The 14,414-nt window shown below is 51.5% G+C and overlaps 1 protein-coding gene across 1 annotated transcript in view; it reads right to left on the bottom strand.

The window, feature by feature from the left end:
- AACS (acetoacetyl-CoA synthetase) overlaps positions 1-14,414 on the bottom strand; it is a 57,464-nt gene that overhangs the window by 24,758 nt on the left and 18,292 nt on the right. Inside the window, exons 5-8 of the mRNA XM_041728391.1 lie at positions 12,381-12,478; positions 6,881-6,995; positions 6,588-6,669; positions 3,873-4,020 (exon numbers count right to left, since the gene is read on the bottom strand). Coding sequence (XP_041584325.1) covers positions 3,873-4,020; positions 6,588-6,669; positions 6,881-6,995; positions 12,381-12,478 — 443 coding nt within the window. The remainder of the gene's footprint in view (positions 1-3,872; positions 4,021-6,587; positions 6,670-6,880; positions 6,996-12,380; positions 12,479-14,414) is intronic.

Below are 14,414 nucleotides of genomic sequence, written 5' to 3'. Positions count from 1 at the left end.
AGGACCCATGTATCACAAGCAGCCTTTATGACCCATCCTCTTCTCTTCATACCCAAGAGAAATAAAAACAACCGAGCAGGGGGAGAGGATCCTTTTCAAAGCTCAATGGAAAGAACCGTGCCCAACAAATTCTCCAACTCAAGAGCCAGGGCTCCTATTCCAGAGGCCATCCAGAACCAAGGCCATCGCCAGGCCTGCAATGTGCATCAATGATCACAGCCACTCAAGGGCAAGGCAGACCACAGCACAAAGGCTTCTGGGGGGACCAGGACCTTTCTAAGGATCCCCGAGGCCACCTGCAGACTCCAGGAGCCGGTTGCTGGTGGTTTTATGAAGTGGACATCATAGGGGTAAGAGACAGCCACCAACCTGGGGGTCACCAGCTTTCATGCAGAGTTGCACACCACAGCGCTCTCCCTTGGAGCCGGTGGGCACTGGCTTGGAGATAACAACCACTTGAACTCTTCCAGTAAGCGTGAAACATTCACACACCAAATCCACTGAAAGGGCTGGGGGCTCCCAAACGCCAAGAGCCTGCAGCAAATTCCCCTCCCTTTTTTTTTTTTTTTTTTTTTTTAGACTTAAAATCCGGTATTTAGTTTAGATCTGTATCTTCATCAATGAGGTCTGCTTCGAGCCTGGCCTATTTATAACCCTACATCTGTTCTCCTGTGCCTCATCCTCCTCCTCTCAGGCGGCACAAAACAAGCCAGGCTTTGCTTCTCTCTCAAGAATCTCTCTCTGAATGAACCTTAATTCACAGCAGTAGTTTTGCCCTTAATTTTTAAGTATTTATGGCTGAGTCTGAGGAAGGAAGTCTGAGCAACATGACATCATACATCTCAAACAAGAAGAGGAACTTAATTTCATAGAAAGAAGAGGCAAGCTGCTTTCTGAGACCTAATGTTGACTCAGAAAACACAAGCCCGCAAACCAGGAACACCACCACCAGCAAAGCAGGGGGACGGCCAGTGTCCCCTGACTGTGCGCGCCTCCCCCTTCCCACTGTCTCTAAGCTTCCTGTTGAGGTAACTCTTGAAAAGAGGCAAGATGCTTAGTCACTTCTCTGGAGATGCAAGAGCCTAGTGAAGACAGAATAAGTCTGATTTTTCCTGACTTTTCCATACTCTAAATATACCAAGGCATGATGATTTTATGAGCAAGCCACATTATATCTAATACATTTTTATGCTCCTCTCCTAAAAGTGACATTCACTATGCAAAAAGCACTAAAAATAAAAGTGCAGTTAGACATTTCAGTTTTTCCTAAAATGTCTGTTGTTTTGCCACACATACCCCACCCTTGTCTACAAGGTTTCTAAAAATGCTCCTCTCTTGAGCTCGATGCGACCAAGCAGACCAGAGCTCCCCTCTCCAAGGAGAATGTTATTCCAGTAACCACAGTAAATGACATCTTAGACTCTGAACACACCCGGCTTGATTTAATAAAACAGGATGGTTTGAACAAGGTCAACTCACTCCTATAAAAAAGGCAACTCAACTGGGTTTGGCCAGTGTTACTTATAGGCACCCTGAAGTCCCCCTCCCTTCCACCTGGCCCTGAGGTTCCTGGTGTATCTGGCAGCTCCGTGTCACCATCTGAGATCAGGCCTTCAGCGAATCCAAATCCAGGTAATAATGGAGCCTCGCTAGCTAGCTCCTTTCCCCATTCGGATGGAAACACTCTGTGAAAAGCTCTATAAGGCTCTAAAATGATTCAAATGGAAATGTCCCCCTTTTGTGGAAGGGATTCAGAGTGCTTCCAGGCATAGGGAACATCTGTAAAAGCTAAATGAACTAGAATAAGAGAAATTCTATATTTGATTTTCAAATGCCGCCATCTCATCAAGTGATAGCTAGAAAGCTGTTTGTGAACAGGAGCTTTCTCCTCTGGGATAATCCCCCTTCTTCAGAGCCGGGGGAGAAGAGAAGGCTAGGACAACGTCTGACCCCGAGACTACGGGGTTCTTCTCCTCCCTCTAGGCTCAGCCAAGTGAGGGAGAAAGCCGGAAAGCGGGTATAGAGAGTGGCAGAGCCTGGGCAGGGCATCTGGAAGGAGCACCGTGGGCACAGAGCAGCAGGAGGATGCTGGCTCCCGAAACCCGCCCAGGACACTGCACGGGAGTCAGAAGGAAGCTTTCCCATCAAGGCCAGGAGCAGGATAGGATGGCATGAGGCCAGGAGGGACTGTGGTCCGAGAAAAGCACCAAATGCCCCAGGAACTGTATCTCTGAGAAGCGACCTGCTTAGATGACAAGTATAAAATAAATGAGTATCAGGTGCCTCCTGATGTGATGTGCTGAGAAAAACACAGCATCACTTCCAGACGGTGTCACCCAGATCCAACCAGGAGGAAGCACCCAACGAATCCAGAGAGCCATTCTGCAAGACTAGCAACTGAAGTCCCAAGATGCCAACGTCGCAAAAGGCGAAGGGGGAGTAAGGAGCAGCTCCAGAGTGAGGACACAGGGAGGCGTGGAAGCAGGCTGCTGTGTGGGGTATTGTGGGGAAGGCAGAAGCGTGTGAACGGGGCCACACATCAGGTAACAGTATCACATCAATGCTGACCTTCCTGAACATGACGACCACACAAAGGGCGTATGGGGGAGCATTCTCGTTCCAGGAGACGTGTGCTGAAGTATCCAGGGTGAAGGGCCGACTCTCAACTCACTCTTAAGGGGTTTTCAGCGAAAAGCAGAACAACATGTGTACCACATGGAGACAGAAGCCAAGCAGAGTCTTTGCAGAAAACGTTAGGAAGGGATGCTGATAATGTTGAGGGTGGCGGAGTCTAGCTGATGTGCCTGCCTGTGGAGCCCATCATGCTGCTCCTGCAGCTTTCCTAAAGGTTTGCTATTGTTCCAAGAATAAAAGGTTAAAGTCACTAATTGGTACAGATAAAATCTCATGCTTCATTTCAGGTGCTTCAATAAAGCTGGACTTCTAATGAAATTCACAGGAAAATGAGTACGTCGTGGGCCAAACTGGGGGTCCCCAAACATATATGCTGAAGCCCTGAGGCCCAGGACCGTAGAATGTGACTCCATTTAAAGAGGTGATAAAGTCAGAGAGACCACAAGGGCGGGTCCTAATGCAATCTGACTGATGAGCTTACAAGAGGAAATTGGGGCAAAATGTGAGCCCCCAGGAATGTACACAGAGGGAAGATCAAGTGAGGGCACAGGGAGAAGGCAGCCGTCTACAGGCCTGGGAGAGAGGCCTCAGAAGCACCCAACCCTGGACCCCCTGGTCTCAGACTTCCACCCCTGGCTCCATAAGAGGCACATCTCTCTTGCTGAAGTTGCCAGCCCATGGTGCTCGGTGACGACGGCCCCAGCCGAATACTGCAGCATGGTGAGCTTCTCTCAGCTACCTGCATTTTCCAACATGACCCAGCAGCTGTCACAGCGTCTGACCACAGTCCACAGGCAGCTCTGTCTGACCATGCCATGGAGCACACACACACATCCACACACATGCTGCTAACACGACAGCCTCATGCACCACCACCAGCACCTCTCATAACCCTCGATGTGCTCATAGGTGCTGGCAGGGCCCACCCACCACATTTACAAGCACCTACGGCGTCACAGCCACAGTGAGAAAGTCACGGGCTTACCCAATGCACACCCCGCCTTGGAGGCACCACGCAGCCTCTGTACCCGTCACAGCAGCAACAGACACCCACAGCAGCTCCCAGGACCTGGGCTCAGACTCACATCCCCACACTGCCCCCACCTAAAGAGGAGCTGCGAGATAAGAGTCTCTGGGGGATGGGTGCAGTCTGGCTGGGACGGTGGTCTGGGGTGCAGACTCGGTGGCTACTTTCAGCAGCTCGGAGACCCCAGGGGAGCAAACAGTGGGGAACGTACCCCAGCGGAATGCACCATGCACTTAGGCGCTCCGGTGGTGCCCGACGAAAACATGATGAAGAGTGGGTGGCTGAAGGGCAGCTGCTCGAACTCCAGCTGTGGGGCCTGCTCGCCTTTCCTGGTTGCAAGGAAATCATCCAGAAACACACTGGGGGCAAAACATACAGAAACAAACAGTGAACGTAACAGAATGCTCAGGTGCATCCGCTGAGTCTTCCCAGGCTAGATGTGGCCACTCACTGCCCTCTAAGGCTACCTTGTAGGATTTCAAGGGGAAACAAACCTGGTTTGGAAACTTTCCAGGAGGAAGGAGAGAAGTTAAATCTTACAAATTCAAATTCATGCTGAAGGGAAACTAACTGAACGAGTGAAAATATCGAGTTGCTTTATTAGCATGCTGGCAGGGCCAAGGACTGTCTCTTCTGAGAATCTTTCGAGCGCTTTCACAAGCACCGTGCAGAGGATCACTTAGAATTAACACATCCCCAGTTTGTACGCAAACTTGGGTTAAGGAGGTTGTGAATCTAACACACATCTGTGCTGCCTCCGTGAGGAGCAGGGAGGGAAGGGAGGGACCAGATTCCTGAGCTTCTGAACCACAGAAGGTCGGAACAAGTAGGTGGGGCCAAGATCCAAAGACTGCAGCTTCTACAACAGAGATGCTTCCAGGCAAATGTATGTATCACGTGTCATTGAATACTACTCCTGAGGACAACAGCCAGGTACAGATCTCTGTCCAGACACAAAATTAAGCCTGGCTGGGGTTTTTTGTTTGTTTTTTTGTTTTTTAAGATTTTATTTATTTATTCATGAGAGACACACAGAGAGAGAGGCAGAGACACAGGCAGAGGGAGAAGCAGGCCCCATGCAGGGAGTCCGATGTGGAACTCGATCCTGGCACTCCAGGATCATGCCCTGGGCCGAAGGCAGGTGCTAAACTGCTGAGCCACCCAGGAATCCCCAAGCCTGGCTGTTGACTTACTATCTAAGAAATCTGCCCCCAAACCGGACATAAAGTGCGAATCCATGTGGCCAAAAACCAGCCAATGAGGAACACGTTTGTTTTCTGAGCACAAACAGGGCAGCTGAAGCCACAAACCATCCTGGGAGAGGTTCTTTTCCTATGTAGAGATGAGCAGGAACCTGGATCCTGGCCCTCTCTCTCCACTGGCTTAAAAGTGGGGGGGGGGGGGGGGGGGGGTGATAATCTGCTGTTTTGACAAATTGTAAAGAACTTTCTCTCTTCTGTGGAAGGGGAAGAATGAGTTAAACTCTGCATCAATCTGCTGAGGATAATTACTCTGGAACACACGCACAAGTACAAAAGGGAAAAACTGTGCTGTTGTGCGTGGGAAGGCCTCTTAAGGATAAGAGGTCCTGTGAAGGAGGCACAGAGGTTTATAAAGAGCGTCCAGAATAATCTGACTCCAAGAAGTAAACAAACAAAGCCTTCTGCTCCAGAGTGTCAGGAAAATTATTCCCTGTGGAAGCTTCTGGCAAACAAAAGCCCTGTTCCACCTCCACCTCCCATTCGAATCTCATTTACACAAAGTGCCCAATCTAATCGGATGCTTCACACAGAGAAAAACCTTTTCTTCCAAACGGCCTATAAATCACAGTAAATAGCAATTACTCTTGTTGCTCTTCTAAAATTGAAAATCCCAAAGGGCAGCCCCATGCCCACCCCAGGTCTCCAAGCCATAGTTTATCCATAGCATCCAGTAATCAAAGGACGAAGAGCAGCAGAGGCCTAATTCCTAGACCGAGCTAGAGGGAGATTTTTGCATTGTATCAAGCTAAATGAAGTGGCTAACGTGATTCTATAGGATGCTCTAATTTCACATCAATTGCTAATGAACACATTCAGAAGGATGAAAGCTGGGCCACTGTGGGGCCCCTGGCCTGTGTGTGCTATGGCCCCCAACAGAAAAGCAGGGGAGCCATGTTCATGGTGTGAACTGGGACCAGGGCTTGTCATCTGGCTGTAATTTATCAAGGTTGGCAGGGTTCCCACGGTCTAACGGACAACCCTGCACAGGTAAACACAACTGACCTCAGAACTCTCCTTCAATGACTGTTTCAAGAAAAAAGAGAGGGTTGTAACTCCAAGAATTTGGGGACAGATTCAGCTTTGACCAAACCATAACCCACATCCTTGATTCCTATTCCAAAATAAATCATTCATAATTCTCTTTGGTACTTAAGGCATGTGATGTACCAACTTACAAATGTCAGAAAAACAGAGAAAGCTACTATTAGCAGTGAGGACAAAAAAAAAGTCCTAAGAGAAAAATACATATACACATGTGAGCGTATTTACATGTGCATATTCATGCATACACATATACACGCATATACATGCACCACACATGCGTGCACCTGTGTGCACCTGCGTACACACACAGCAGCAAATGTTAATTCTATTCCATCAGGGAGCTAGGCTTGACCTGACATTTGAAAGGGACAGCAGAGAGACTGACAGAGTATTCCTGGGGCACTCTCTCTCTGTTCCGTCCACTAAGTCTCTGGGTGGCCTCGGGGGATTCCCTCTGGGGCCTCAGATGGCCAATTACAAAGTGTGGTTTTTAACCAAAACCTCCTGCGCCTCTAAAACGCTACGGCTCCAGTGAAAGGATTCTCAAGAAGAATCAACTACCAAGCGGGACTTCTGGTGGGTTCTGCATGGAACCAACAGTCAGCATGTGGCTGGCTTACCTATTCGGAATTTTGGAAATGTCTATCTTCTCTTTCGAGGAAATGTAAGGAATCAGCACCACTTTTTTCAAGTCAGGAAGTCCTGAAGAGAGGGGAGGAGGAACACAGGCTTATAGGACACAACATACTTAGTGGTTGTATTTTTTACAAATCTAACACAACCGAAGGAGGGGTTTTACAGGGCTCTGTTGCTTGCGGTTCAGGGGCCCTTGTGACCCTGGGGCTCCTGGGCACCCCTCACCCAAACATCCTGCCCCCTGCTGTACCAGCTCAGACCCAGGAGAGCCACACACCTTTCACCACCTGCTGCAGCTTATCCATGTGGCTGTACTCTTTGCCGTTGTACACGACGGCCTCCACGGAAAAGATGAGCTTCGGCTGAATCTGAGAGAAGCGGTCCAGAACACCCTGTGAGTGGAAGGAAAGGGTTGTCGCATCAGTCATGCAAGAGGCAAAACCCCGCAGCAGCCAAAGGGTCTGCTTCGAGGGAAAGGAGACTCATTACTGACACACTAGCTTCATTCCTGTGTCCCTGTCACCTGAGGCCACTAAAGAAAGCCAAGCAAACCACGACTTGCACCTGAGAAGTGAACATCACTTCGAGGAAAACATCAACATAAGGAAATACCAAAGGACTTACAGCCACTGAAATAGCAAAATGCAAGTTAGTAAGATGGGGAAATTGTGAAGTGAGTCTTGACACTACCAGAAAGAACCCCCACTCTGTAGAAAGAGCCCTGAACATATCTCTCTAGCACATGAGATAAAGATAAATCTTTTAAAAAATAAATAAAAATAAAAGGCAGGCTCACCACACTGTCTGTTTATACCACACGTGGAATTTGCCATCCTGCCAAGCACATCTCTCTCTCTGAAAGAAGCCACGCCTCCCATGCAGGTAACAGTTTGCTTCTGGAACTGACATGAACTGATGCGAACTGACAGGGGTAGCCTCCCACTGACATGCTCAATACAACCTGAGTGTTCTCCCAGGGGTGACAGGTAAAAGCACTCCCAGTCAGGTCTCCCTGAAGTTCAGACCTGGGTGGAGCCCTCTTCATCCACAAACATGGCACCTGGGGATACCTGGGGGCCTCAGCCAGTTAAGCATCTGCCTTGGGCTCAGGTCATGATCTCAGGGTCCTGGGATCGAGCCCACATCTGGCTCCCTGCTCGGTAGGGAGTCATCTGCTTCTTCCTCTCCCTCTGCTTCCCACCACCTGGCTTATTATGATCTCTCACACTCTCTCTCAAATAAATAAATAAAATCTTTTAAAAAGCAAACACAACACCTGAGAAGGCACCACCCAGAATGGCCCTTCCATTCCCTTGTACATCGATCCAAGGCCAGCGGTTTATAATCAACACCCAGATTACTCTAAGAACACAAGCTGTGAAGCCAGGATTTCCTAAGAAAATCCCAGTCTTCGACACCACAGGGAGGTGGGAAGCAAAAGGGAGAGACATAAAGACTGGGCAGCTCGTCCATGCATGTGATGGGAAGAGCTACACTGAAGATTCGTGAGAATCACCAGGACAACCATGAGGCTGAAAAAAGTCACAGCGGTGATGTACAAACTCAGTACAGCAAAATAAATTGTACTCTTAAAGCTCAGGATTCCAAGATGGGCTGAGAGCTGCTGGTTTATCTGGGAAAGAAATTTTTGCCAGTAAAAATCCTGGAACAGGTATTGAGTGCTGTGTGCTAGGCCCCACTCAGGCTTGCTATAAGCCCGCCCCCCCACATTTGGCCTGCACAACCCCTGGGGCAGGGCAGTAATATATACTCCACATCCTCGAGGCAGTACTGCCAGGGTGAGTAACATGCCCAGCATCCACAAGCAGCCAGGGGTGGAGCTGGGGCTACAGGCTGGTACACTTAACTGGTGGTGCTGTGACCACTTGGGAAGACCAGCCCACGGGACAGGAAACCAGAGGGCAGCAGAAGAAAACAGGGCTGGATCCTCTGCTGACCAAAGGAGCAGGAGGAAGAGGGAAGCACCAGCCAGAGCAACCCAGAGAGCGCCAGGGGGGCACCTCTCCTGGACAGCGCTGGGCAGGAGGGGAGAGGCTGTTCCCAGGCAGAGGGCACCACTGGCAATGCTCAGGGAAGGGAAAGGCCAGCAGGACAGCCCTGGATTGGGAGGGGTTGCCCAGAGCTGGACTGGGAGAGCCTGGAAGGCAGCAGAAACATCTACAGAACATCTAGCACCTGTCCTGTTCTCCCCTATGCAAGGTGACAACAAACCCAGGATGAAAGGACACAGCCCACGAGGGGCTGGGGCTCAGACATCACAGAGCTCTCAGCCATGGTGACAGCCAACCCACAGCAAATACCACAGTGCTTCAGAACCAGAGGTCTGGGCTCTGGCCACGCACAAACTCAGAGGCCCCAGGTGGAGGCTGTCCTGGCTGATGAAGCACAAGTCAAGATCTCTGAGCATCAAGGGCAGCCCCGGTGGCACAGCGGTTTGGCGCCGCCTGCAGCCCGGGGTGTGATCCTGGAGACCCGGGATCGAGTCCCACATCGGGCTTCCTGCACGGAGCCTGCTTCTCCCTCTGCCTGTGTCTCTGCCTCTCTCTTCGCTCTCCCTGAATGAATAAATAAATAAATCTTTAAAAAAAAAAAAAAAAAAAGATCTCTGAGCATCTAAAACCAGCTGTTGGCCAGTCCAGGAGAGCCGCTCGGCCACCACCGCCTTCACGCTGCAGTGAGACAGGCGCACCTGTGATGGTACATCTGACCTGAACAGAGTGCTGGGCCACCGATCGGGCGTTGACACCAGCAGCCTGTGTAGAACCATGTGGACAGCCAGCCAGGGCAGGGACAGCTGCCCTATTTATGTGCATGCATACCACGATCTGAAAACGTTCTGAGGGTGCAGGCGCGGCTCTCAGATGTGTGAATGTCAGAGGCTGGACTCCCTGAATGTTTTTTAAAAAGCCACCAACTCAAAGGTAAACAAAGAAGTTTCCCAGAGTGAAGCATCTTAGTGGAAAGGCGTCTGGCCCTGTCATTTCCTGACCACGAGAAGCGCTCTCCTGAGGCTCAGGCCATCAGGCAAGAAGGATTCCCCAGGACCCAGCATTCTTAAGGCTGTGGAGAGAGTGGAGCCACGCTGCCATCTAGTGCACACCAGCATCTGCAGAGCAGCCTGGAGAGGCATCTGGTGGTGACACTCTGCACGGGGCAATGACCCATGACAGCAGCCAAGTGGGAGGTGGCTGGACACCTGCCTTCATCGTACCCCTTTCCACCCCATACCCAGAGACACAACACACCATCAGGGCAATCAGGAGCTCTGTTCTCTGTGAAGTGCCCACATTCCAGCCCTAGAAGGTTATGACCACCCCCTGGTCCACATATAGCTCTCCCAACATTTTTGTGACTAGCTCTAAAGCTCTGATGTCACTCAAAAACACTCCCTCTTTGGGGTATTGGGTTTTTTTTTTTTAAGACTTATTTATTTATTCATGAGGAACACAGAGAGAGGTAGAGACACAGGCAGAGGGAGAAGCAGGCTCCGTGTGGGGAGCCCCATGTGGGACTCGATCCCAGGACCCCAGGATCATGACCTGAGCCCAAGGCAGATGCTCAACCACTGAGCCACCCAGGTGCCCCTTGGGCTTTTATTTATTTTACATTTTATTTATTTATTTGCCAGAGAGAGAGAGTGCACACACACACACACACACACACAGGAAGGGGGAGTGGTAGGCAGAGGGAGAAGTAGACCCCCCGCTGAGCAGGGACCCCCCCGCCCCCCCAATATGGGGCTCCATCCCAGGACCCAGGGATCATGACCTGAGCCGAAGGCAGATGCTTAACCGACTAAGGCGCCCCAGCACCCACCCTTTGATAACAGGCTAACACATACTGACCTTGATGGGTGTGTCCAGTGCTGCCACCAACTGAACACAAGCATTAATCCTGTGGTCCTTACTGGCTCCCCATAGCATGTATTGAGGACACAGCCAGGAAGCAATAAAGCCAGACCTGAACCCAGGCAGGAACCACCACACCACACTGTGCTCCCAGCCCTGCTTCTGAGCAACACAGCCAAAAGGCTGATGAGGATCTGAGGTTAACAGTGCCCAGGATCCCAGCCCCAGCCTCCTGGGACCCTCCTGTGAGGATGCCGCTGGCCCCAACAGCTCACCCGGGGCCCTTGCTCAGAGCCTGGGCCTCTCTCTTGCTGAGAGCCTGGGCCTCTCTCTTGCTGAGAGCCTGGGGTCCTGGGCAGGCCACATGGAGCGTTCCTATCTCGGAGCAGTCCTTGCTGATCCAGAGAGGTCCTCAATGGGACAACCAGGCATAGCCAGGGGAAAGCCCCAGAAGAAAAACCATGGCCAAGCAGAGAGGTCTAGGGCAGCCACTCCTCCCTGAACTTAGCAGAGCCCTCACCCCAGACTCAGCCAATCACATCACTTCTCTAGGCCCCTGTGCCAGAGAAGCATGTCTGTCCCTCCTTTGCATGGTGTGGGGGAAATGAGACATACCTAGACCACCTTCACCAGAACAGCAAGCCTCAAGGTAAATGTGAGCTTCAAGCTCATACACAGAAACCTACCCTGCAGCCGAGACACGCTAACCACAAATCACTGAGCCCCAACATCGCTAGTGGCCGAGCCTGCAGCCGAGGGGTGCCAACCACAGGCTCATCTCGTGGCCCTCTCTCTTCCCATCACCCCTGTTTCATACGTGAAGAGAAACAGTTCACCCAGGGGTGCACCATCAGCAAGGCCTGGCCAACCTTCAGCCGCTGGGCTGCGCTGTCCAGTGCCCGGAGCAGGGGCCGTGCCAGGAAGAGTGGACAGGGTCATGGATGCCCACTGTGCCCTTTAAGGGGTCTGTCCTTGCGGCTCCCAAGGGCCCTGCCTCCCCAAGGCTCCGCAACCATAAAAGGTCCCTGGCCCCACGGAACTCCTGTTCAGCTGCTTCTTTGTCCTGTACACTGGGGTTGAGCACATGCTTCCTGCCCCCACCTGGGTCACTCAGCAGCTGGCTGCACCCCAGGTCCTAGGTCCCCTTGGACCTGCTCTCCTCCCACACACAGCACAGATCCAAAGTAAGAGATCAGAAATGGCAGGGATGGACCCAAGCGCACAGAGGCCTCAGGGGAACTTCTGTGAACAAGGCCAGATGACCACCTAAAGAATACAAACATGAGAAAATCTCCTGTGGTCACAGATCCAAGGAGAGATGACCAAGCACCTCCAGCTAGATCTCTATGTGCCATCTGTCACTTGAACACACGCTCACGCAGTCCCTACACATGGACAAAACATTAGTAACAGTAGAAAGAAAAAGGATTCATTTGTCTTTCGATTTAAAAACAAGACTCAGGGATCCCTGGGTGGCGCAGCGGTTTGGCGCCTGCCTTTGGCCCAGGGCGCGATCCTGGAGACCCGGGATCGGGTCCCACGTCGGGCTCCCGGTTCATGGAGTCTGCTTCTCCCTCTGCCTGTGTCTCTGCCTCTCTCTCTCTCTCTCTGTGACTATCACAAATAAATAAAAATTTAAAAAAATAATAAAATAAAATAAATAAATAAAAACAAGACTCAGCTCCTCTGGCTCCTTCTCTCCCATCATTCTCATGTCACTGGCTGGTGAGGTGGGAGGCCATCATGACAATGTCTCCCTCCAGCCCTGCCAATCCTGCACCACAGCTGTCCACACCCCTACCCAAGACGTCAGGTGGCAGAGCCTGCCCTGGCGGAAATCACATGGGAATGTTTCCACTGCAGTGGCCACCCACCCACGTTGGCCCCTCAGTGGGGACCCCTACTTACGTTCACACCAAAGTCTGGGGATGTGGAACTCCAGACGGCACCGATGCTCGCTGCAGCCAGCATGGCCTCCACGGCATGCACACCGTTGGGTAAATAACCTGTAATCAGTCCAGGGAGAAAGGCTTGGATTTGGGGTATGTTGGATGTGATGGACTTCTAAAAGGTTCTACTGACAGCCAGGGCAGGAGTGGGGAGAGGGGCTGGCTCTGGCCGGTCCAAGGAGCATGACCAGCCCCACCTCACCCCGATGCCTTGACATCTCCCACTCAGAAGGTCCCTCCACCTACTGTCAGCCTATCCACGTCCTACTGTCACCCCCTCTGACCCACTCCAACCAGAGTGACCCCTGCAGCCCTTATAGGATCTGGCCCCAGCCTCCTCTCTCTCTCTGTTCCACCTCCCACTCTGAGCTCAGTAACAACAGCCTTCTTTCAGTTCTCCAGTTGTTCTAAGCATCCCCTGCCCCAGGGCCTTTGCACAGGCTGTCTACTGTGCCTGAACATGCTTCCACACACTTGCCTACCTGACTGCAAACTCATCATTCAACTCTTAATACAAATGAAACTTTCCCAGAGACACCTTCTCCAAGGCCACCTGATAAACTCAGGTTCGCTGGCCAGTCCCCACAATGCATACTCTATTTCTCCTGACCAAATTTACCTTAATAACCACCTACATCTACTAATCATAATTGGCAATTTCATATCTGGTTCTCACGTGAGGGCAGGGCCTTTGCCTGTTTTGTTATTTGCTTTACCAAATGCCTTTTACTATGCCCTGCATATCAAGGCCCTGAGATGTTGGTGAGCTGGCTGGCTGGAAGATGGATGGATGGATGGATGGAAAGAAAGACAGGTGGACAGATGGAAAGACAGGTGAACAGATGCAGGGGCAAAGGAGAGGCAGTAGGGGAATGAAGACTATGAGCAGGGCAATCCAGTCACAAGACCTAAAAAAGCCTGTAAGGGGCAGAGAAGCACCAAAGACCCTCCATCTGGCAAGAGGCTGGGCTTTTCTGACAAGAGACGCAGGGAGTCTTTGTGGCCAGAGGGACTGCAGTCAATTACACAGATCATCCTAAATGTTTCAGAGGAAAGGAGCAGGCACGAGGCATCGGGGCACAGGGGGCCATGGCCCAGTGCTCCCCCACAGAGCTCCCCCAGTGGCCACAGAAGCTCCACAGCCTCAGGGCCCTGAGCGCAGCTCTCACCCTTGCTTCCCTCCCTGCTGCTCTCAGGTGCCTCTTGACCACAGCACTCAGGACTTCCGTTCCTTCAGGTTGGCCATATCTCCCTGCTGAGTCAGGAGTGTCCACGAGGGCAGGGCTCAGCCCAGGGCTGCACCCAGTGCCTGGCACCAACAGGCCCATGGATGTCAGCTGAGCTTACTATGTAAATTGCAGTGTCCCCGAGGCAGGACAGGACCCCGTCCAGGAGGCTGAACACCCAGACTTGGTGGACATGGACAGAGGACCAGGAGATGAGCACATCACAGAAAAGAGAACCCCCCCCTTCCACAACCCCAGTGCAGTCTCTGAAGCCCCTCGAGCATCTCCCCATGTCCTCCCCACCTGGGGAGTCATTCCCTCTCACCCTCTTCAAGGAAACACAGCCCCCATCCTGGAACTATGGTCAGGTCACATTAGTGTCCACACTGTAACACTCACAAGGGCAGATCACCGGGCACTAGCCTGACTTCGCAGAGTCGGGGCATCCCCCAAGAAAACACGGCCCAGAGGGAGTCTCGGCCATCTGCCCTGACATACCCGGTTCTCCACTTCTCCCTCTCTCAGAAAACATTTGCTTCAAAAGAGATTTTTTATAAAAAATGAAAATTGGAAGAAGGATCTCCTGAATTCCTTTTCTAGGAAAGGGTAGATTAAATTGAAAGAACCCCAAATATCGAGGCTTAGCCCACACCATGCCTGCCATGACCACGGGCCCTGCACCAACATTTGCTCACTCCATATCGATCCTCCAGCCTCCCTCCAAGATGCAGCTGCAAACAGAAGACAAGCACCTGTCCTCCAGGATA

The sequence above is a fragment of the Vulpes lagopus genome, chromosome 14 (genome assembly GCF_018345385.1).
Source record: "Vulpes lagopus strain Blue_001 chromosome 14, ASM1834538v1, whole genome shotgun sequence".
Classification (NCBI taxonomy): domain Eukaryota; kingdom Metazoa; phylum Chordata; class Mammalia; order Carnivora; family Canidae; genus Vulpes; species Vulpes lagopus.
The sequence above is the reverse complement of the archived record's forward strand: the minus strand, read 5'-3'. Positions and strand labels throughout refer to the sequence as shown.